The following is a 23,145-nucleotide window of genomic DNA, read 5'->3' on the forward strand; positions in this document are numbered from 1 at the left end:
AGTTTAATTGAGATTAATGCAATTCAAAATTTTAAGATATGTCATTGATCTAAAAGTAAATCCAATGATTTTTGAAACTCATAATACAATTTATTTTGGTATGATTATTATTATTGTTATTATTATTATTATTATTATTATTGTTATTGTTATTGATGCATGCCAAAAACATTTGTGATAATAGAGAGATATGAAGTTTAATATACTAGCTTTATACGAAGATCCAACACACACATAGATTAGAGAGATGGGAGAGAGGCGTAAGAGATAAAAAAAACTTTAGGTGAAAATCCATGAAAAGAAGAAAAAACATGAGGCATCGCTCACTTGAAAAGATTTTACTAGTTTTTGTCATTGATCAAAAAGTCATCTTGATCGAGCATAAATCTCAAAACACCTCATCAATAAATTTGACAATGAACATCCAAAAAATCTCATCAAATGGTTTATATTGATCTTCTAAATCATATATCATTTATTCAACACATAAGCACCTTAATAATGTCAAAATCCACAGATCCTGAACTCATTAGATTCATCTTGTTTTAAAAATCAGATCGGATGATCAGTTCAACCGTAAACGGGTCTGAAGGCCAGTGCAATTCAACCTTAAAAAACAACTGTGCATCAAACCGGCCAGAACCGATTTGAACCGCCAGTTCAACCAGGAGCCGGTCCCGATTTTCTAAAACCTTCAGGTTCGTTGTCCCGTCCAATTTTTACAATCTTAATTTTTTTTTTCTTTTGTTGTTAACACCCGGCATGCAGATTATAGAATAGACAAAATGTGGTGAGGCGAGGGAGAAATAAAGACTCGTGTGCATACGAAAGCAATATGCCCTGCCATGTGTTTATTAAGTTACAGTCGAATCCTCCAAATTGTGCATCAATTTGCACAAACATTAGCCACATGTCCAGTTTCAATAAAGCTTTGACAAAAAGGACATCTATAACCTTCACGATTGCCACATGACAAAAATATATATAAGAGATTTACATATTTAACATTCAAATTTTCGAATGAACTGCATCGTTATTCAAAACCAAGACCAATTTAACGTTTTGACGGTCGAACCGCCGGTTTGACAATGGTTATGAGCAAAACCAATTTTATAGTAAATCATAACCGGCCAGCCGACCGGTTCACAATTCAACTGATTGAACCAGCCGATCCGGTTCGATTTTTAAAGCCTTGGAGATTATTTAAAATATAACATATTTATATCATATACATATAAAGAGGGGAGATAATTACAAGAAAAGAGTAGGGATTAGATTGAAGAAAGAAATGATTGCAGATGTCCTAAATCAACATGCAAATAAGTACATTCTACCATAATTTTTTCTGCATAATATAAGACGAAGCAATTCAGCAGTACCTACTAAATTACCTTCAGCTTAAAAAGACTTCTATGCATTCAAACGTAGCTTCATAAAGATGGAGAAAGTGAAAACAAGAAACTAAAGTAATGTAATGAAGCAAAATGCTTTCTCCAGATAGATCCATGTCATGACTGAGAACATAACATAGCAACAGTTTGCTAACACTGAAGGGAAAAAAAGGAAGTTTTAGAACTCGTCTGAGCATTTTCCAGATTTCCTTTGATGGGTTGTACCTAAAACAATAATGAATTTTCAGTAGTGTATGGATAAAACATATTGATTAGAGATTTATTATTATTATTATTTAGTGTGTCATTTACTCATTTGATTGTGCTTGTAGTGTTCAAAATCTGATAAAAAAATAAATAGAACTGTCAGTTGGAAAATTAAGGTTACAAATCATTGGACAATATCTATGTCAGGTGATAGAGAAATTATTCTGTGCGGAAACCGGACAACAAGAACCGTCCTGATTTATTACCCTTTAGCTATGCATTTGCAAATACTCAAACAAAAGGGTAGCAAATATGCATTCATAATTGTATTTTTGCTGCCCTTTTGTTGAGTATTTATAAAAGTGCAGGAAAAGGGTAGCTAAAGCACAATAAATATCCTACTAATTGAATATTTGCTAATCTTTTGCTGCATTCTTGCAAATACTCAGCAAAAAGGTAACAAAAATACAATTATGAATGCATATTTGCTATGCTGTGATTTTGCTGAGTATTTGCAAAAGCGCATCAAATCCGAACGGTTGTTCCCGTTCGGTATCCGTATAGAATAATTTCTCTAGGTAACGAGTGCTCTTAAGAAAAAGCTTAAACCATCTAAAACAATGAATTATTTGCATGCCCCAAACTCCAAAGAGTAATATATCTAGTTCATTGTTTAAGATAAATGAAATGATTCTATAGTGTTCGGCTCGTTATTTATTTATTTTCTTTTTTCTAAATCGGCTCATGTTTATCTCAAATTCAAACAAGCCAAAAATGAGAACAATGTTCAAACAAATGGTGTAAACACATGTTTGTTTCAAACAAATAACCAAACACACACACACAACAAGCTCGGCTCATTTACACTCGCATTCAAAGGTACGAATGGCAATTTGATAGGAAAAACTTGTGGAATTCAAGTATAACTTATTAATAATGGAATTTCAGCGAAATCTCCGCAAAATCTCCCAAAAAAAAAAAAACAATAATAGCGTAGTAATTGAAAAATCGAAAGGAAAATGATTCACTATGAAGTCAACCACGGTGAACCCTACAATCTCTTTCATGATGCTTACAATGTCGACATCATAGTCCTCATCAAAGCACTACTCTTCCAAAAGATATTATTCGAACGACTCTGACGATAGACACAAAAGGCAAGCTTCTTTTTTTACTCTGGCGTGTATTTCCTCCAGGAGAAGGCTCCCAGTCAAAGGATCCGCCCGCTCCCTCTCTCTGTTTGCGGACACCATAGCCGAGAGACTTAAGGCAGCTCTTCTCCCTCCCATCTCCTAGCTCTTTGCCTCCCTGTGATTCGCACAGCATAGAGGTCGAAGCTCCTTGCTCGCTCTCTGCTCTTCGCACTCTAGAGGTCGTACCTCCTTCACCTCTCCCTGTGTTCGCAAGCCCAGATTGAACCTGACGCCGCCCCTAGTCTACAAGCCTTAGCCGACCGACCTCACTAGCTGTAGCAGGTATACCTCTAATTCTCCCTTCTTCTCTTCTATCTTTCTCTTCCCCTCTTTTCCTCTCCTTATTTCTACTTCTTCTTTTCCCCTTTTTCTTTTTTTCTTCTACTTACTTCCATAACTTTATGATAGTTTCAAAATATATATAGTGCTTGAATTTCTTACAAAAATTTGAAAATGAGATTTTCTTTAGTTTCTTTTTCCATGTGTATTCTTCCATATCTTCCCATTGAAATGATAGTCATATGAATCGTAAAGTTCTTGTGTTATTACTTATGTTTCGTTTGGTTGGGAGATTTTACTGTTTGTTCGGAGGAACCACTTTCGCTATATCACGTTCAGCACAACTCTATTTTCCATCGAAACGTGACATCTATTCCCCACCTCCTCTCCTTCAGCGGTCAGCGTTCATCCGGAGTGAAAAGTCTGACATACCCTTGCACGTCTGCATAATGCCTTACCACTTCAACTCATCTTCTTTGGCTGAAATCCTTCAATTGTTGCACTAAAATATTCAAAGAAAATTTTCTATCTCCGTCTCTCTTCGAACAAAAGCCCTAATCTTATAATTCATCTGAAGTCGTCCCTTTTTTTCTCAATTCTTTCTGTCGACATCAAAAAGAGCAGCAAGCGGTCCACTCAGAAGCAAGAGATGAAACAAACGCAGCTCCTATCTCCCTTCGGCATTCAGGCATAAAGCTCTCTCAGTCAACGATCTTCTCTTCCTCGCAAGCAAGGGCAACAGCTGGTATGTCTTCCTTCGCTCATAGTAGAAGTGGTCACGCTTCAATTTGCTGAATCGTCGACTTTCTTGATTGATTTATCATGCTATACGAGTTGTGATATTTAAAGGAACTATTTCTCAAAGCTTAACTAATTAACAGTGGTCATTATCATTATCTAAATGTTATAAATGATTTTTTCAAGAAACATTTGCTTGAAATTTATTTACCGTTAAAATTTACATGTAATTCCATTGTTAAAGATTCAAAATTTGATTGGCATAATTATTTTTATTACTCAAATAAAAAAAATATTACTTAATTTAATGTAAGAAATTTATGTTGTACCAAAAACTCTATGTATATTTTCATTTATGTAACTAGAAAAAAAATTAAGTATATTTAAATTTAATATATGGGTAATTTTATCATTTATGATGAAAAAGCTGAAATTATTAATTGTAGCAAATGCTTATTATCTATTTCAAAATTTTAATAAACACAAAAAATAATTTAACCAAACAATATTATGTAATAACTCAATTATATATAACGTTATTTCTAAAATTCCATTTTCTGAATATTTTATGACAATAAACTTTTGTGAAATTTTCTTATTAGATCCTTTTTTTATAGTTTTATCCCACGCCAAATATGAGAGCACTCGATTGTTTTTGTGTCGGAAAGAGTTTTTGTTTGTTGCTTTTGAAAAAGGTTTTATGTGTCATTTCATTTGGAAGGTTTCATTTTTTCATTGAAAATTTTATGAATGGCTGTGTTGGAGAATTCTTTAAGTTTTTTTGGAACGAAATAATATTTTATATGTGAGTTATATTTCTTCTTTTTGTGTTTCCTTTTATAATTGAATTTAGATAAATGTAGATTAAAGGAAAACTTATTTGGGTTTTAGTTTTGAGAATTTGTTTCTCTTTCGCTACTTTGAGTTTTATTTGATGAATTATATGAGTAGTTGTGTTAAAAGTAACCTGAACACCACCGAATTAATTTAGTTATAATAGTTTTACTTATCGTGCTTCCTTTCTCATTTGAAATTGAAGTTTGCTTTCTCATTTCAAATTGTTATATCTACAATTTAGTATTTTTTACTGAAATTGTATTTCAAATCATTTAACTTTCATGTTTGTTATTGTAATCGGAAGAAGGACATTGATTTGATGGCAGATAGCTTTTTAGGACTGTTGTCGACTAGCAGATGAAAATGATTTTAAACTTAATATCTTTTTTTATGGTTTAATTTTTTTAGTGACTATTTATTTTAACTCTTTAGGTTGAATGTATTAATTTTTTTTCAGGCTGCAATAAATGATGAAAAATAACATAATTTATGCTTTGAATGAAGAACTGAAATTGAATATATTAATGAGGTATTAAATGATTTAAAAATTTTTAATATTCATCACGAGGTCAAGAAGCACGAGCTTTAAGCAGAATACAACCAAGTCATGCAGCTTTATAGAAAGAGTAGTTGCGTGGTAAAAGCTGATGAATACTTCAGTCTCAGAGGACCTAAAAAAAAATTATGTTGAAGATAATAATATTTGTTGTGTTTAAACAAGAAACTTAACATGCAAAACAAGAGTATGTAGATGTAAAACAAATAAAAAATTATGTACTAGCCATTGTGGTTGTAGGGCAAAATGTTCTAATAGGAAAGATTTTAGATACCTTCTAATCATCTAAAATCATTTCTATTAAAACACTTTGACTTACAGTCACAATGGTTAGTGCATGATTTTTTATTTGTTCTACATTTACACACTCTTGATTTGCATGGTGAGTTTATTGTACAAACACAGCAAATATTATCATCTTCAGCATAATTTTTCTTTAGGTCCTCTGAGACCGAAATATCCACATCAACTTCCAGCATCCAACTACTCTACCCTTCAAGCTGCTTGACTTGGCTGTATTTTGCTTGAACCTCGTGCATCTTGACCTCGTAATGAATACTAAAATTTTTTAAATCATTTAATACCTTATCAATATATTCAGTTTCAATTTTTCCTTCAAAGCATAAATTATATTCTTCTTCATCATTTATAACAGTCTGAAAAAAAAAATTAACACATTCAACCTAAAGTTAAAATTAGTAATCAATAAAAAAATTAAACCATAAAATAAGATATCAAGTTTAAAATTATTTTCATCTGCTAGTCAACAACAGTACTAAAGAACTACCGGTCGTTAAATTAATATCCCTACTCCGATCACAATAACAAACCTAAAAGTTAAATGATTTGAAATGTAACTTCAGTAAAAAATATCAAATTATAAATATAATAATTTGAAATGAGAAAATAAACTTTAATTTCAAATGAGAAAAAAAGCACGATAAGTAAAACTATTATAATTATATTAATTCGGTGGTGTTAAGATTACTTTTGACACAACTACTCACATAATTCTTCAAATAAAACTCAAAATAGTGAAAGGAAAATAAGCTCCTAAAACTAAAACACAAACAAATTTTTCTTTAATCCACATTTACCTAAATTCAACTATAAAAGCAAACACAAAAAGAATAAAGATAACTCACATATGAAATATCATTTTATTCCAAAAAAACTTAAAGAACCCTCCAACACAAAGCCATTCATAAAATTTACAATAAAAAAAAAAAACTTATGAAACATTCCAAATAAAACGGCACATAAAACTTCTTTCAAAAGCAACCAACCAAAACTCTTTCCGACACAAAAACAATCGAGTGCTTTTATATTTGGCGTGGGATAAAACTATAAAAACATTCTCTAACTAAAAAAATTTCACAAAAGCTTATCGTCATAAAACATTCAGAAAATGAAGTTTTAGAAATAACTTTCTATATAATTGAGTTATTACATAATATTATTTGGTTAAATTACTTTTTGTGTGCTTATTAAAATTTTGAAATAGATAATAATCATTTGGTACAATTAATAATTTCATATTTTTCATCATAAATGATAAAATTATTCATATATTAAACTTAAATATACTTAATTTTTTTTAGTAGTTACATAAATGAAAATATACATAGAGTTTTTAGCACAGCATAAATTCTTTACATTAAATTAAATAATAATTTTTTTATTTGAGTAATAAAAATAATTATACCAACCAAATTTCGAACCTTTAACAATGAAATAACATGTAAATTTTAAAGGTAAACAAATTGCAAAAAAATTTTCTTGAAAAAATCCTTTATAACGTTTAGATAATGATAATGACCATTGTTAATTGATTAAGTTTTGATAAATAAATTATGTAAATATTACAACTCATATAACAAGATAAATCAATTAAGAAAGTCGATGATTCAACAAATTGAAGCGTGACCACTTCTACTGTGAGTGAAGGAAGATCTACCAGCTGCTATCCTTGCTTGCGAGGAAGAGAAGATCGTTGGCTGAGAAAGCTTTATGCCTGAATGCCGAAGGGAGTTAAGAGCTGTGTTTGTTTCGTCTCTTGCTTCTGAGTGGACCGTTTACTGCTCTTCTTTATGTCGACAGAAAGAATTGGGAAAAAAATGGACGACTTCGGATGAATTATAAGATTAGGGCTTTTATACGAAGAGAGACGGAAATAAAAAATTTTATTTGAATATTTTGGTGCAACTGTTGAAGCATTTCGATCAAAGAAAATGAGTTGAAGTGGTAAGGCATCATGCAGACGTGCAAGGGTATGTCAGACTTTTCACTCCGGATGAATGCCGACTGCCAAAGGAAAGGAGGTGGGGAATAGATGTCGCGTTTCAATGAAAAATGGAGTTGTGCTGAACATGATATAGCGGAAGTGGTTCCACCAAACATGAAAAAATTTTTAATTTTACCATTTTAAAAACAAACAAACAGTAAAATCACCCAACCAAACAAAGCATAAGTAATCTACATAAGAACTTCACAATTCATATGATTATCATTTCAATAGGAAGATATTGAAGTATACACATGGAAAAAGAAACTAAAGAGAATCTCATTTTCAGATTTTTGTAAGAAATTCAAGCACCATATATATTTTGAAACTATCATAAAGAAATGAAAGTGAGTAGAAGAAGAAAAGAAAAAGGGGAGAAGAAGTAGAAATAAGGAGAGGAAGAGAGGGGAAGAGAAAGGTAGGAGGAGGAGGAGAAAGAAGAAGGCAGAATTAGATGTATACATGCTACAACTAGTGAGGTCGGTCGGCTAAGGCTCGGAGACCAGGGGCGGCGTCAGGTTCGATCTGGGCTTGCGAACACAGGGAGAGGCAAAGGAGGTTCGACCTCTAGAGTGCAAAGAGCAGAGAGCGAGCAAGGGGCTTCGGCCTCTATGTTGTGCGAACCACATGGAGGCAGAGAGCTAGGAGATGGGAGGGAGAAGAGCAGCTTGGAGTTGGTCTCGGCTCTGATGTCTGCGAACAGAGAGAGCTCAAGAGAGAGGGAGCGGGCGGATCCTTTGACTAGGAGCCTTCTCCTGGAGGAAACACACGTCAGAAGTAAAAAAAAAAAAGTCTTCCTTTTGTGTCTGTCGTCACAGTCGTTCGAATAATATTTTTTTGGAATAGTGCTTTGATGAAGACACACCATAAAGCACTTAACACCAAATCACTTAAGGTGTCATGAGGAAATCAAGATTTCGTATGAGGTGAATTCCATATGAGGTCCTTAAGCAATGAAGGAAAATCACAATAGCTTTCTTCATAAAGATTTCAAAGTTCACTATAAAACTAAGTCTCTTATTTGATTAGAAACTTAATCTAAATCATCAATTACTTAATCAAATGTATCTTATAATTTTTTTCAAAAATAAAGCAACACCCATAATCATTTAATTTCTAACTATCTACCATACATTCAATTTGTTATAAATATTTAGACTGTCTTTGACATCGACATCTTAAATTCTTAATGCATAAAAATATGATGATGCAAAAGCAAATACAAATGATAGATTATATGCAACTAATAACATATTCATGGGGGCAAAAGTTAGTTCACAAAAGAAAATCGTTAATTATTCAATCAGACTTGAACAAATTCATATACTAATAACATAATCTATGTATCGTACAACTCAGGAAATAAAAATATTTTCTCTAGCTTACGCTCTCAACTTGTTATCATGTTAATATGAAATTAAGTTTCCAAAAGAAATAACATATGCATGATGCTGAACTTGCGATAAACAACAGAGAATTTCTCAACCTAGCATCATTAGGAAGGAGATTATTGAGCCAGTCAACTAATCAACCCAGCCCCAACAAGGGAAGCCGGTCTAACTAGTAGGCGGAAGAGCCCAATGGATACTACTAATGTGGGCGGCGGGCAAGGAGAGAGGGGAGATCAAAGAGGATTAATTCTACATTTAATTACTTACCAAAAAAATCAAAATTCGGAAGGAATTGGGAAGGCTTATTTAGAGAAAGATGATTGAATTGAATTAAGATTTAAGAGAGAATTAGAAAGGTTTATTTAGAATTAATTAGATTGTTTTATTTTCATTATGTGATTTTGTGTTTTGCAGTAATTTTCTTTTGAGTTGTTCCTAGCGGCGCCTATGGTTTGCGTAGAGTCGATATAACTCTCGAATAGCAGATTAACTTGTATCTTGGTTTGGTGTGCCAATATCAATAAAATTTGCCCGTAATCTCATTCTTTCTTGATGATTTCTGCTGTGTTTTCTCTTTGTTATTGCTATTTTTTTACTGTGAGTAGATCGGATTTGTATCAAATTGATATCAGAGCAGCACCCTTTTTGAGACCTATGGTGGCTAAAAAGGTTGAAGCGTTCAAAAAAAGATTGAAGCATTCAAAGAAAGGTTTGATAGAAAAATTGGAAATCTTAAATCTGAATTCCAAAGAGTGAATTTCAACCATTGAGGGCAGATTATTAAATTTGGAAGAGATGATGAAAAGGATGTTAGAGTTTCAAGCCAATACAACATCATTAGAGACAAGGGAACCGAAAAGGATGTTAGAGTTTCAAGCCAATACAGCATCATCAGAGCAAGGGAACCATTGACTAGACAAGTGGGGAAAACCCTAATATAGAGACGATGAGGGAGGATCGGGAGGTGAAAATTTGGGGAAGTAAGAGGAGATGTCACCTTTGAAGCCACTTCTAAGGAGGGGAATGGGTGAAGGGTATGATCAGCAAAGAAATTAGGATGGTGAAGAAAAGAGAGCTAATTTGAAGAAGAAGGAAACATGGAGGGATCACAACACCCGCTATACTGGAGGAGGAAGATGATCACCTGCACTTAAATGTTGCAGAGGTATCCCTTAACTCAGTGGTTGGGTTCACACTGAACCACACCATGAAGGTCAAAGAGAAGATCGGGCATCAGGAGGTGCTAGTACTGGTGGATCATAGAGCTACCCAAAAATTCATTTCAAAAAGATGGTAGATCATTTGGAGCGAAAATTAGTGGACATGGGGGGCTTTGGGGTTATGTTGGGAACATGAAAAATAGAGAGTAAAGGAATTTGCAAAAGGGTGATCATAATCCTTCCAGAGGTTCAAATATTGGAAGATTTTCTGTCATTGTATTTGGAGAGCAAAGATGTGATACTAGGAATGAAGTGGCTGCAAAAGTTGAAAAAGACCAAGATTGATTTGAAGGATCTAACAATGAAGTTCAAGCTTGATGGGAGTAGAGTGCTTATTAGAGAGGATACTAGCCTATTCAAAACTATGGTTTCACTCAAAACCATGGTGAGTTGCAATCCAAGGTGAAAGAGAGATTTTTCGTGGAGCTGCAGAGTTTGAAAGGATAATAGGATAGGGAGGAGATAGAAGCACCAAAATTGATTCAACCACTCCTCCAGCAGTTACGAGAGATGTTCTAACTAGTTCAGGGGTTGCCTCCACGGGAACATAAACATGCTATCATCTTGTAGGAAAGAGTCTTCCGTATAAGTGTTCATCTGTGCCGTTATCCCCAAATCTAGAAGGATGAGTTCGAGAGATTTGATCAGGGAAATACTGGAGGCAAGGATCATTTGAATAAGTGTCAGTCCATTTTCCAGTTTAGTGTTATTAGTGAAAAAAGAAAGAAGGCGGTTAGAGATTTTGCGTGGACTATCGGGAGTTGAACAAGGAGACTGTGTCAAACATGTGTCCTATACCAGTGATTGATGAGTTGCTGGATGAGCTTTATGAAGTGATGCTTTTCTAGAATATTAATCTGAAGTTTATCCCATTAGATATAAATGAGGCCCAAGGATGTTCCCAAGACAACATTTAGGACTCATGAGGGACACTAGGAGTATTTAGTGATGCCTTTTGGCCTCACTAATGCTCCAGCTACTTTCTAATCCCTAATGAACATGATATTCCAACCATATCTATGAAGGTTTGTGTCAGTCTTCTTTAATAATATTTTGATTTACAGCTTGACTAAGGAGGTCCACTTAGAACACTTGGCATTGGTGTTATCTGCTACGTATGACCACCACTTGTTTGTCAATCTGAAGAAGTGCTCATTCGCTCAGTCTAGAGTGGAGTATTTGGGGCACATAGTATAACGGGAAGGAGTACCAGTTGACCAAAGAAAAATCGAGGCCATGCTAAAGTGGCCAATACCCAAGAGCTTGACAAAATTGAAAGGGTTCTTTGAGCTTACAAGCTACTACAGAAAGTTCATAAAGGGATACAGTTCAACAGCCTAGCATTTGACTAAACGACTAAAGAAGGATAATTTCAAGGGGCAAAGCAGCTACCAAGGCCTTTGAAGAGTTGAAGAAGGTTATGATCAACATGCCAATGTTAGTCCTGCCCGACTTAAGCCAGCCTTTTGTGGTGGAGATGGATGCTTCGAAGTATGGGCTATGAGCTATACTCATGCAGGACTAGAGACCAGTGGCTTATTTCAAATAGATGTTGACTGCCAGGGTGAGGCTCAAGTTAGTCTACGAGAGGAAGCAGATGGTGATAGTGCTAGCCGTCTAGAAATAGAGACCCTACCTGTTGAGGCGACACTTCATTATCAGGATTGATCAAAGAATCTTAAAGTTTCTTCTAGAGCAAAGGATGGTTACAGAGGAGCATTAAAGGTGACTTTTGAAACTATTGGGTTATGATTTTAAGATCTAATATCGACCAGGATAGAGAACAAGGCCGCATATGGGTTATCTAGGTGTATGGGGGGAACTTTTATTTGGTCCGGTGAACGTACGCTCCTCTACGTTCGGCCACCAATATTTTAGCGACACGTAGCATGAAGAAAAGTCGCCGACCCGACCCGCTATTTTTTGGGTTCTAGCGCGTGCGTTTTTTTAAATCCACCTTTTGGATATATTTCAAATACCTAGCAAATACCGAGTTGAACATAGTTTTTTCTAGCAATACCGAGCAAATACCTAGCAATACCGAGCAAATCCTTAGCAATACCGAGCAAATCCTTAGCAAATACTGAGTTGTACGGAGTTGTACCAAGTTTTTTCTAGCAAATACCTAGCAATACCGATCAAATCCCTAGCAATACCGAGCAAATCCTGAGCAAATACCGAGTTGTACCGAGTTGTAGAAAAACTCGGTACAACTCAGTATTTGTATAGTTTTGGTCTTCACAGAGCGGTATTTCTTGTTTTTGCAAAGCAATACCGAGCAAATATCGAGCAATACCGAGAAAATCGCGAACATAGCATTCCCGGGTTCCGCTCCGGGTCAAGTCGTCGGGCCACGCGGTAAAGAGTAAGAGCACGTGGCGACATGTTATTGGCGGCCGAACGTACCTCTACGTCCGGTCAGAGGACGTAATAATGGGGAGCCCCACATGATGGCACCATATGTTCCCATAGTTGTGGAGTAGGAGGCATTGAGACGAAAAGTTAGCAAAATGAATAATTGGAGAAAATCATGAGAGATTTATTAGAGAAGGACAACCATCCTAGCTATAGCTCAATCGATCAGAGACTATTATACCAAGGGCGTCCTCATACGTATCCCACTTACTACTAAGAGTTTCACGATTGTGCCATACGAGGGCACTCTGGGGTACATAAGACCTATCGTAGGCTGACAGTAGAATTATATTGGGTTGGAATGCAAAACAATGTGGAGGAGATGCTCGCCAACTACGATACCTGTTAGAGGCACAAATATATGGCAATAACTCCAAGAGGATTTCTACAACCTCTAGCCCTGCCCGAGAAGATGTGGGAAGAGATAACCATATATTTTATTAAAGGTCTGTCAAAAAGCGAGGGCTTTTCGAAAATTTTGATGATAGTGAATAGGCAGAGCAAGTATGCTAACTTTATTTCCTGACGACACCCATACATTATGGTTTCAGTGGCAACAACAATTGTTAGAGAGGTGGTACGCCTACATGGAATTCCAGAGTCCATAGTGTTAGATAGAGCAAGGTGTTCTTGAGCTACTTCTGGAGAGGGCTATTCAGGATGTAGGGGACTATTTTGAAGAGCAGTACAACATACCATCCATAGACTGATGGGAAGACCGATGTGGTGAACAGGAGTGTGGAGACTTACTTGAGATCTTTTGTATCATAAACATCCAAAACATAAGGGAAGTGGTTACTTTGGGCCGAATATTGGTACAATACATCCTACCATAGTGTAGCACCGACTACATCCTTTAAAATTCTTTATGGAAGAGACCCTTCTCACCTGGTATACTACGAGACCAAGAGCACTCTAGTTTCATCAGCAGAATAATAGTTGGAGGAACGGGATAGGATATTGGGAGGGCTAAAGGGGCACCTACTGAGGGCATAACAAATTATGAAGAAGTGAATTGACGAGCATAGAAGGGATATGCAGTTCGAGGTGGATGATAAGGTGTATTTTAATATTCGACCCGACAGAAAGAAGACCTTAGCTCAAAAAATGAAAAAGTTGTCTCCACAATACTATATGCCTTATGAGGCTGTGGAGAGGATTGGTGTCGTCACGTATCGTTTGTCGCTACCCCTTACTTTTGCCATACAATCAATATTCCATGTGTCCCAGCTAAGGAAAGTTATTGGCAACCACATTCCATCAACGACGCTGCTGATGGCCTTGACAAAAGAAATGGAGGTGATCCTAGAGCCAATGAAAGTGAGAGGAGTTTGTTTGACAACTAGAGGAGCTAGAGAAGTGCTGATTGAGTGGAAGAATCTGTCTGACTATGAAGCAACATGGGAATAGTATCCAATGATTTAGCAGCAGTTTCTTTCATTCCACTTTGAGGATAAGACGGCTAATTGGAAGGGGAGTATTGATGGAACAGTTAAGTCGATCCAGCTAGTCAACCCAACCCCAACAAGGGAGTCGGTCTAGCTAGCGAGCGGAAGAGCCTTATGAGCCCAACTAGTGTGGGTGGCGGGTAAGGAGAGAGGGGGGCTCAAAGGGGATTAATTCTGCATTTAATTACTTACCATAGAAAACCAAAATTGTGAGGGAATTAGAAAGATTTATTTAGGGAAAGAGGGTTGATTTGAATTCATATTTGGGAAAGAATTATGAATTTTTATTTAGGGAAAGATTGCTGATTTGAATTCAAATTTGTGAGGGAGTTAGGAAGGTTTATATAGGATTAATTACGCTGTTTTATTTTCGCTATGAGATTTTGTATTTTGGAGTAATTTTCTTTGGAGTTGCTCCTAGTGGCTGATGGGGTTTGCGGAAAGTCAATCTACCTCTCGAATAGTAGATTAATATGTATCTTGATATTAATAAAATTAACCCACCCATAATAATCTCATTCTTTCTCGTTGATTTCTAATGTATTTTCTCTTCGTTATTGTTGTTTTTTGACTGTGTGGAGATCGAATTCCTATCAATTATCATATCTTCAATATCAACAATTTTAAAGAAAAAAGCCTTTCTTGTCCTTCTTTTATCTCCCTATTTATTTTCTTTTTTTTTCTCTCCATGCATTGTTGTTTTGAATTGGCTTTATTTCTGACAAAATTGATGGGAGTGCCAAAGGGATAGCCTTTGTTTATGTAAAGAGAATCATGCGAAACTTGGATGAGATTTGATTAAGAGGGTTTAATTAGGATTAAATTGGATGGAATTGACTACTTTTTGTGAGGAATTTTAGGAAAAGGGTTGAATATCTGAATTAAATATGAAATATAAGTTTAATTTCAAATATAAATGGTATGGAAGAGATAGTAGATAAATTTAAAAGATGAAGTGGAAAAGGGAGAAAAGAGGGGATGGGGCAAGTAGAGAGTGATTGTACAAAAATGCATATTGATGTCTATTGCTTCATGGAAGATTAAAGAGGGAGAGCTCATGAAAACTACATTGAAGAGAAAAATTCACACGAAGAACAAAAAGGTACAAGAGGGAAGAAAATTACAGGACCCAAATGTAGCAACTGAAAAAATATAGAAATTTAATGAAAATACTAACAAAATAATAGGAAATTACTCAAATTAAGTGAAAGAGTGAATGGGTGATAGAATTGTTGTTTTGATATTAAATTGACACATGATGTATTGTGTCATTGTAGATTCCACTAAAATATAGAAGAATTGAAAGAAAACATACCAAATAGCAAATCCTTAAGCTATAAATGTTTGAATCTTCAAAACGAGTGAACCATTTAATCCACAAAGTAGTTTGTGCAGGCTAATTGTATAGAAACTATCATATCCAACTAAAATTAATATACCCCGTGATCCGCTCTCCATTAACTTTTAGAAATAAAAAAATTGGTTAATTCCATAAAAAGATGCTTCAATGCAACTTAAAATGAAGCTAAACATCTAAAAATAAGGAATTCCACCTGTCGCTGACCTTTTCTTCTCAAGAGTGTTCAATCATAGCGGAGCAGCAGCAGGAATTGCTTTAGGCTTTGGCTTGACTTCAACTTCATTAATATTCCGAAGATAAATAGCATCTTGTTCGTGACTACAGATATTAAAAAATATATTGTTAAACTGCATGGTGCAAATTATGAGAGGTTAAATTAGAAATCATAAGCATTATTTCTTAGCTTACGGTATATCTCCCTCTTCAAAAGTGTAACTGGATGCAACGGCCAACAGACGGCCATCTTTGCTAAAGGATAATGCTGCTATGCTACTTGGGTACTTCGAGTACTGAAGAAAGACATAAGAACAATGGGCTGTAGTTACAACAGTTGAGATTAGTTTCTAGGAGCACTGGGGATATAAATTACCTGATATAGCCTCTTCTTGTTGTTTCCATCCCAGACATTGACATAACCATCACAACCTCCAGTGGCAAAGGTCCCATATCTGCAGAAAAAACAAAGAAGTTAATGGACAAGCAGTTCGTCCTTTGAACATTGTAAAAGTATTATTCAAAGAAGGGCAGATGAAGAGGTTACATGGGATGGAATGCAATAGCATTAACAGGGTATACAGTGTCCCTTCCAGCCTCTGATTTTCGATGACACTTAAATGCATACCTGAAAATCAAATCATGTTGTCACTAATATAAGTAGAAAGAGAAGAAATTATATGGAGCTTTGAAGCTGTTCATTACATTCATCCTCCAAGACGATTACAGGATACATAATATAAGCTTATGCTACAAAACTCATAGAACATGTTCCAGCAAATTAGCAAACTAGTATTATCTTAAAAAACAGTATTTCCCTTTAACAATGCAAATGTATTACAATTCGCTGAGAAGAACTGAACCATGATCCAAATATTTCAAGCTTTTCAAAGAAAAGAAAGAAAGACGCAAACCAAATAAGAAAGCAAACATCTTCCAGATAAAAAAATACTAACAAAACAAGTGTAGACCCTAAAGACAAATAAAACAAGGCAAGATGCAATTGACATACAAATATACATTCAAGGTTAAAACTGCTACCGCTTGAAATAGATTAAGAAGATAACCATACTTCTTAGATTGGCTTGCCTCAGACAAGTCAAAGAATTCCATAGCAACTCGACCCTCCACGGAACTAAGAGCAAAACCTGAATAAGGTAGCAAGATAGAGAACATAATACCTCAGAAGTAAGAATTTTTATGCCAGCACAAAATTTAAATGTAAAAAAGAAATTAGATGGATATTAAATGCATATTACTTTTAAATTGCTACATGGGGGAACATCAAGAACCTAAGTTGAGTCCAACAGCTTAAGCTAAGGGCAGTAAGGGGTAAATAAACACCCCTCAATCCAAAAGTTTAAGCTAAGGGGCAAGACTCACTACTAGTATATTAGGAATTGAATTATCAGTGGTATATCAAACACAATTTTGATTTCCCTGATCTACACCCATGCGAATTAATAAACAAATATAATTAAATTCTTTTCCAATGGCATAGTTCGGGAGCTTGCATGGTAGTGTTGATTTGGCTGAGTTCGGAGATATTAAAATCAAGTTGGTAATATTTTTGTCCAGTGAAACAAATTTAAATTTCAACAGAAGTTGATCTTGGGTTATATCTACTAGCTCAGGTTATGAGGAGTTTATAAGCAATGGTCAGCAGCATGTAATTGGGAAATTTTGGCTAGAATAAAATTTATATGCTTCAATATGATCTCACAAGTGTTAGTTATTTATACATATCCTTCGAATGTAATAGAAATGCAACTACGTAATTACAAGAGAAATCATCTCCTTATACTTGCAAGAGGCTTAGATTTGTTTCCTTAAGAAAATGCTTTCTTGTCCATTTCTTCTTATTTGTTATTGTTTATTTAATGATTTTGATTTTGGTAAGAAAGTTTAATTTTGTGAAAACTAATTTCTTTGCTCATTGATTTCATTTGTTCCAAAGTTGTTTGCTGAAATTATCAATATTTACAGGCATTTTAATGCCAATTATATTTAAGCTCCCCTATCACTTATTTGCAAATAAAGAAAATGAGTTGTTGATGTAATTGGTAACTTATGATCGATGAATTCTCTATAAAGCGTCATGAGTATCATAATAGTTGCATTATAAAACATAGTCTTCGGTCATTAAACATTACTTAGGTTAAAGTTAAGCATCTATCTTAGGTAAAGCACATAATGTTCCTAAGCTACAAGCTAATTATGCCGAGAAATCTAATCATAGAAAGAACTTTACCTGTACCATTAGGATAGCATCGCACACATCTAGTTTGATATTTCAAGGATGACTCTCTTCGCTGTTCAGGTTGAGACATATTTCTTAAATCATAGACATTTACGTGTCTCCCTGCAGTTGCTACTACAAGGCGATGGCCAACTAAAGAAAGAGAATACACCCGTTCAGGTTGGGGGTATGTTCCAACAAGAGTGTGTTCTGGCCCACTTGCACCTCTTGGATCCCAGCATTTCAATGTTTTGTCCCAACTGCCGGTAATAACTTGACCTGAAACATTAATGAATTTGTAAATAAAAATGCATGATGAAAATAAAACCTTGCATAACTGGGCATTCTAAAATTCAGGCAATACTTTAATTTGACATTAACAACATACAAAGTAGCAAATAAATAAAGCAGATGAAAAGAATATATTTGTAACATAACATTCCCGAAAAGCCTTACAAAACGTCTATCAATACTATGTCCTTGCATGCAGCAGCATTGAATGTCTTTATTTACGGCAATCATGCCAAGCATACATATAATCAACCTGATAGACTGAGCTGGTATGAAACAGAGTATTTGTACACATATCAATGCAAAATAAAATCTAGAACCAGATTAGTGTGAACGTCTTCAAAATTGAACAAAACTTGTCAATTGCCAATTAAATAAAAGAAATTCTTGGTCAGAATGGATGAAACAAAAAAAAAGTTATATAACCAGACATCTATTCGAGGAAAAAAATTTAATCCATGAGCAATTGCAAAATTAATTAAGTAATTATAGTGTCACTGAAATAGGTAAATGAAAATGTTGAATGAGTGATGAGAAAACAAGAAATATTCTATTGTGCATGACTTATGAAGTTTTGCATTTTAGAAAATTTGGGAAGACAAAAAGCTACGAATAGGCAAACTATGAGTATTACATGGATACAAAAGAAATGTAGCCATCACCAACCTGCAGCATAGGAGTATTCAACACAACGTACTGGAGCATCATGCCGTCCCAAAATATCTTCTTTGCCTGAGCTAAAGACATACCTATTTTATAAGGAAAGAATTGTTAGAAAAAGACCTTTGTTTAATTCTTCTAAGTGGTAGTGACAAAAATCAAATTTTTAAGCATATAAAATTTTAAGAGATGCAGGAGAAAATTTGGGACAAAATCAATAGTGGAGAAATGAAAAAGAAAATGGTTCATAAGACCAACTTTTGCAAAAAAAATACTAAATAGGATACTAATATTCTGCCTGTGAACTAATCCAAACATCAAAAATAAGAAAAATCAGACGAATAGTGTTGATTTAAGTTACTAAGGATGCTACATGCATGAGCTGGGAATGAATCCAATATGAAAAAAATCAAATTATTAAGGTATGAAGTTTAGAAAAACAAACTAAATAATCCCATCATGAGACTATTTTGATTCCTTTTTAAAGACTTGTAGCCAAAAATGATCCTTTAATATAATTGGGGACTATTTTGGTCTTTCATAAAGAGTCAGTATATCATTTTTTATCACTTTCTCTTCTTTAGATATGATGCACCGACACTTCACCTTAAAGAAGCGTGGAATGTCCGACACCGTGTCCGACACGACACTCGCCCGACACTCCTTCGACACGTGTCGGACACGCCGAAAACGTGTCCAATTAAAAAATATTTTTAATTATAATTTCTTGTATTTTGCTAGATTTAAACTAAATTTATTATTTCCTATCCACAACACCAAATTAACATCCGCACTTAATACCAAATCATCAAATATTCTCATTTCTTTTTGGCAGTGAAGGTATTTTCATCTCCTATCTTAGTAACTGATAAACGGCATCGACGTTTGACTCTCGACATCCTAATATTAATCATTATAAGCACAATTTCAAATTAAATGACTTATTATTTTCAAATTATTTTTAAAAATATACTTATTTAATTTTTATACACTATTTTTTAAATATAAAAACTATAATACCGTGTCCAACTCATGTCTGTGTCCTATATTTTCAATAACTGACGTGTCCCGTGTCTGTGTCGTCGTGTCCGTGCATCATAGTTCTTTAGAAAGATGATAGTTAAATGAGTGAATTCATGAAAGAAAGCAAAAGCCATATTATCGTAATTATATAATTGATCAATTTTACTATTCTAAATTAGATTATTCATTACCACCATTTGCATTGCAATGAAAATGGAACTTCATATAATGATGAATAAAAAATAATTTTTTAATTATTTTAGAAAATTTAATATCTAAATTTAGTATACATACAGTATTTTCATATTCCCCATGCATTGCATGGGATTTCATTTTTGGAAAAATAGTAAACACAAAACTTTCTTGAAATTTTCCCGGAATACGTTTTCTATAGAACCCAACAACAGAACTGTGTGAGCACTCTTGAAGCATGATGCAAAGAGAATTACAATCACTATACAATTTAATAATAATGCACGAGAATAAATAGGAAAGCTTTATGAACTTTAAAAATTTACACATGGGAAAAAATAATCTAAGATAATACCAAATAATTCTAATGTCCGCCTCTTAATTTCAAGAAAGGAAAAAACCCTAAAATGAAATCTCATGCAGCAAAACATGTTCATTGACCAATAAACTGAATATATTACAGCAAGAATCATTCAAGATAATATTCATGTGATTGAGATAGAAAATAAATACCAATTAATAGTGAGAATACGCGTATATTACTACAGAAGATAATTTTAATAACTATTAAGTATTCATCTTGTTCAATGCATACTGCAATGACCGACTCTAATGAGCATTTTTCTTAGTTGTTGCACCTTCTTATGGCTCAAATTCTCAACATAAGAGCAAATAAAATATTTTTCATCTTATACGCATTTCTTGCTGGCAATTTAAAAATTAAAAGAGTTCTAAACCAAAAAAAAAAAAAAAATGTTAGATGGAGAACATGAAAGGAAAGCCTTCATCAGTGTCATTCTTTAAGGTTAAAAACAAAAGGAATGAAACAATTATTTAAGTTTCGTCAATGCACTGGATCATATTTCAGCTTGAACTCCAAATCTTTCAAGATGTACTAATGCATTATACTGCTACCAAAAACAAGCATGTTAGGATAGTGATATAAGCGGAGCAGATTACTCATTTAAGTTTAGGTATAACACAGCAGCAAAGTTTTGAGGCTCGGCCAGCCACTTCAACAAAAACATAAACAGCATTACAACTTCAAGAAATTCCGTTTAGATAAGTCAACAAGAAACATGCTAAGAATATTAAAATGCCCTATATCATTGACACGGACAAAGAAACCTAAACCCCAAAATACAATGATATACAGATTGATGAGGACCGGCAAGCTCTAGTAGAAAATCCCCTGAACCCCTCTTACCTCCGGACAGTGAAATCTGCACTCGCACTGAAACCAGAGGAATCATCGTGGAAGCAGCAGTCAAGAACGGGGCCGCCGTGCATGAACTCGCCCTTGAGCACGTTCGCACTTGCATCGTAGAGACGAACACTCTGCTCAGAAGAGCAAAAAAAAAACCCTAAAACCACCATCCCGAGGCATTTCGCAATCAGGCTTCGTACAAAAGCAAGAAGAAATTACCTTGTCCCAGGACGAAACAAGGAGATGGTCACTGTGATTTGAGAAGCGGAGGTTCGAGATGCCGTCGGATGGAGGGTTAGCGAGTTCCCTCCCACTACCGGAAGGAGGAGCTCCGCTCATAGCAGCGGAAGAGAGAGATTAGAGGATTAATTTTCGGCGAGAAGTAGACGAATTAGGGCATTTAAAGCGTAATTTGGAGAAAAAATTGTGTCAGAACTCTGCACTGTATGAGAGAGAGAAAAGAGGGGGCGGAAGGAGCGTTGAAACCTGGAATTTGAATGATGTTTTGATGCCCGCCGGTCCCGCAGTTTTCTTCGTCGCAGCCTTTTATCGTGGAACTTTTATTTGGTACGGTGAACCTACATAGAACTGTGTTTGGCCAACACTAAGATGCAGGCACAAAACGTGCAATACCGAGCAAATACCGAGCAATATCAATAATAACGAGAAATATCATTATGTGAAGACAAAATACCGAGTAATACCAAACAATACCGAGCAATACCAAGTTTTTCTATACCAAGTAATACCAAACAATACCGAGCAATACCTAGTAATACCAAAAAATATCGAGTTTTTTCTAGAAAAACTCGGTATTTTTTGGTAATACTCAGTATTGCTCGGTATGTCTCGGTATTGATCTTCCCATAGTGATATTTCTCGTTATTATCAAACAATACCTATCAACAACGACCAAATACCGAGCAAAAATCGAGTAACAATCCTTTGACCGAACGTAGATTTATGTCCGGTCAGAGGACGTAATAAAAGTTCCTTATCGTGAGAGGGCGGAGAGGGGCAAAATTATCATTTTAGGTACATTTGTGTAAATTTTTCTATAATTTGGTGTTTCTTTGTAAATGGAAAATAATTTTATTTTCTTACTAAAATAATAATTTATTTTTTTATAAATAAAAATAATTTATGCTAGTTTTATACAAATTTTATATCTTTTAAGTAAAAATGAAGCCCAAGGTTTAATAATTCCTCCATCGATAGAGCTCAACGCACAAGTCATTTATCAAGCTAAGCTTAAACAAGCTCGTTAATTAACTTTACTCACCAATACCCCTATTTCCTTGTGCATTAATACAACATATATAGAAATTTTATTTATTTTATCTACAATACAATATCACAAATTATTTATTTATTTATGCTATATTTCATGTCAAAAAATTGCATTTCTTTCTATGTTATAACATATTTGATCTTTATAATATAAAGTTAAAAAAATATATGAAATTCAGAAAATATATTGATTCAACCGAAATGTTTAAAATTAAATATCCAACGGCAGATGCTAATTAACAAAAAGGAAATATTTGGATAATAATATTCTCAAGAAATTTGATTAAAATAAATTTATAAAATTTTAAATTTATTTTAAGATGAATATAATATTAAATGAATTTATTATTTATTTATTATATTCATCCTAAAATTGATTTAAAATTTTTAATTTTATAATGACCTAATTTTTTTTTAGAATATCCTTATCCATTATTTCCAAACTAACAAAACGCCTTGAAAGACGGAAAACCTGCAAAAGGGTAAAAACGTAAATTCAGTAATTTAAGGTTGATTTCAGTGATGAAGGCTAATAATAGTTTTTAACATATTTAAGCTGAATAATATCCAAACATTTAGAAAAATATTAAATATGAAGAAAATTATTAAACGAATAGTGTAAAATGACAACTTTGCCCTTTCATTCTAATGGTCATATACCAAACAAGATTATTCAGTTAATTTTGCATAATCATGGTGCACTTTTTTACT

At 34.2% G+C, this 23,145-nt stretch overlaps 1 protein-coding gene across 2 annotated transcripts; it reads right to left on the reverse strand.

Moving 5' to 3' along the window:
• Window positions 1-1,251: 1,251 nt before the first annotated feature.
• Window positions 1,252-21,693, reverse strand: LOC110103511 (mitotic checkpoint protein BUB3.1). 2 transcript variants are annotated; one of them, XM_020832258.2, is made up of 11 exons: window positions 21,631-21,693; window positions 21,364-21,541; window positions 21,145-21,275; window positions 18,729-18,811; window positions 17,784-18,050; window positions 16,605-16,680; window positions 16,080-16,160; window positions 15,909-15,987; window positions 15,728-15,828; window positions 15,524-15,637; window positions 1,252-1,616 (listed from the first exon to the last, which is right to left on the reverse strand). In XM_020832258.2, exons 2-10 carry the CDS (start codon window positions 21,481-21,483, stop codon window positions 15,547-15,549), a joined length of 1,029 nt encoding a protein of 342 aa, XP_020687917.1. In that variant the 5' UTR covers window positions 21,484-21,541; window positions 21,631-21,693; the 3' UTR covers window positions 1,252-1,616; window positions 15,524-15,546. The 2 variants fall into 2 exon arrangements, with proteins under 2 accessions (XP_020687917.1, XP_020687918.1); XM_020832259.2 differs by lacking the exon at window positions 21,631-21,693 and having other exon boundaries at window positions 15,513-15,637; window positions 21,364-21,624.
• Between the last annotated feature and the right edge of the window lie 1,452 nt (window positions 21,694-23,145).

The sequence above is a fragment of the Dendrobium catenatum genome, unplaced genomic scaffold (genome assembly GCF_001605985.2).
Source record: "Dendrobium catenatum unplaced genomic scaffold, ASM160598v2 original_scaffold_254917, whole genome shotgun sequence".
Taxonomy (NCBI): domain Eukaryota; kingdom Viridiplantae; phylum Streptophyta; class Magnoliopsida; order Asparagales; family Orchidaceae; genus Dendrobium; species Dendrobium catenatum.

Excerpts from the sequence above, each read along its gene's own strand:
- LOC110103511 (XM_020832258.2), bottom strand. The coding sequence starts at position 21,483 with ATGAGCGGAGCTCCTCCTTCCGGTAGTGGGAGGGAACTCGCTAACCCT. Across the intron at positions 21,276-21,363 it reads TTGTTTCGTCCTGGGACAAG|AGTGTTCGTCTCTACGATGC; the intron begins GTAATTTCTTCT and ends TCTTCTGAGCAG. Across the intron at positions 18,812-21,144 it reads GCAGATTTCACTGTCCGGAG|GTATGTCTTTAGCTCAGGCA; the intron begins GTAAGAGGGGTT and ends CTTATAAAATAG.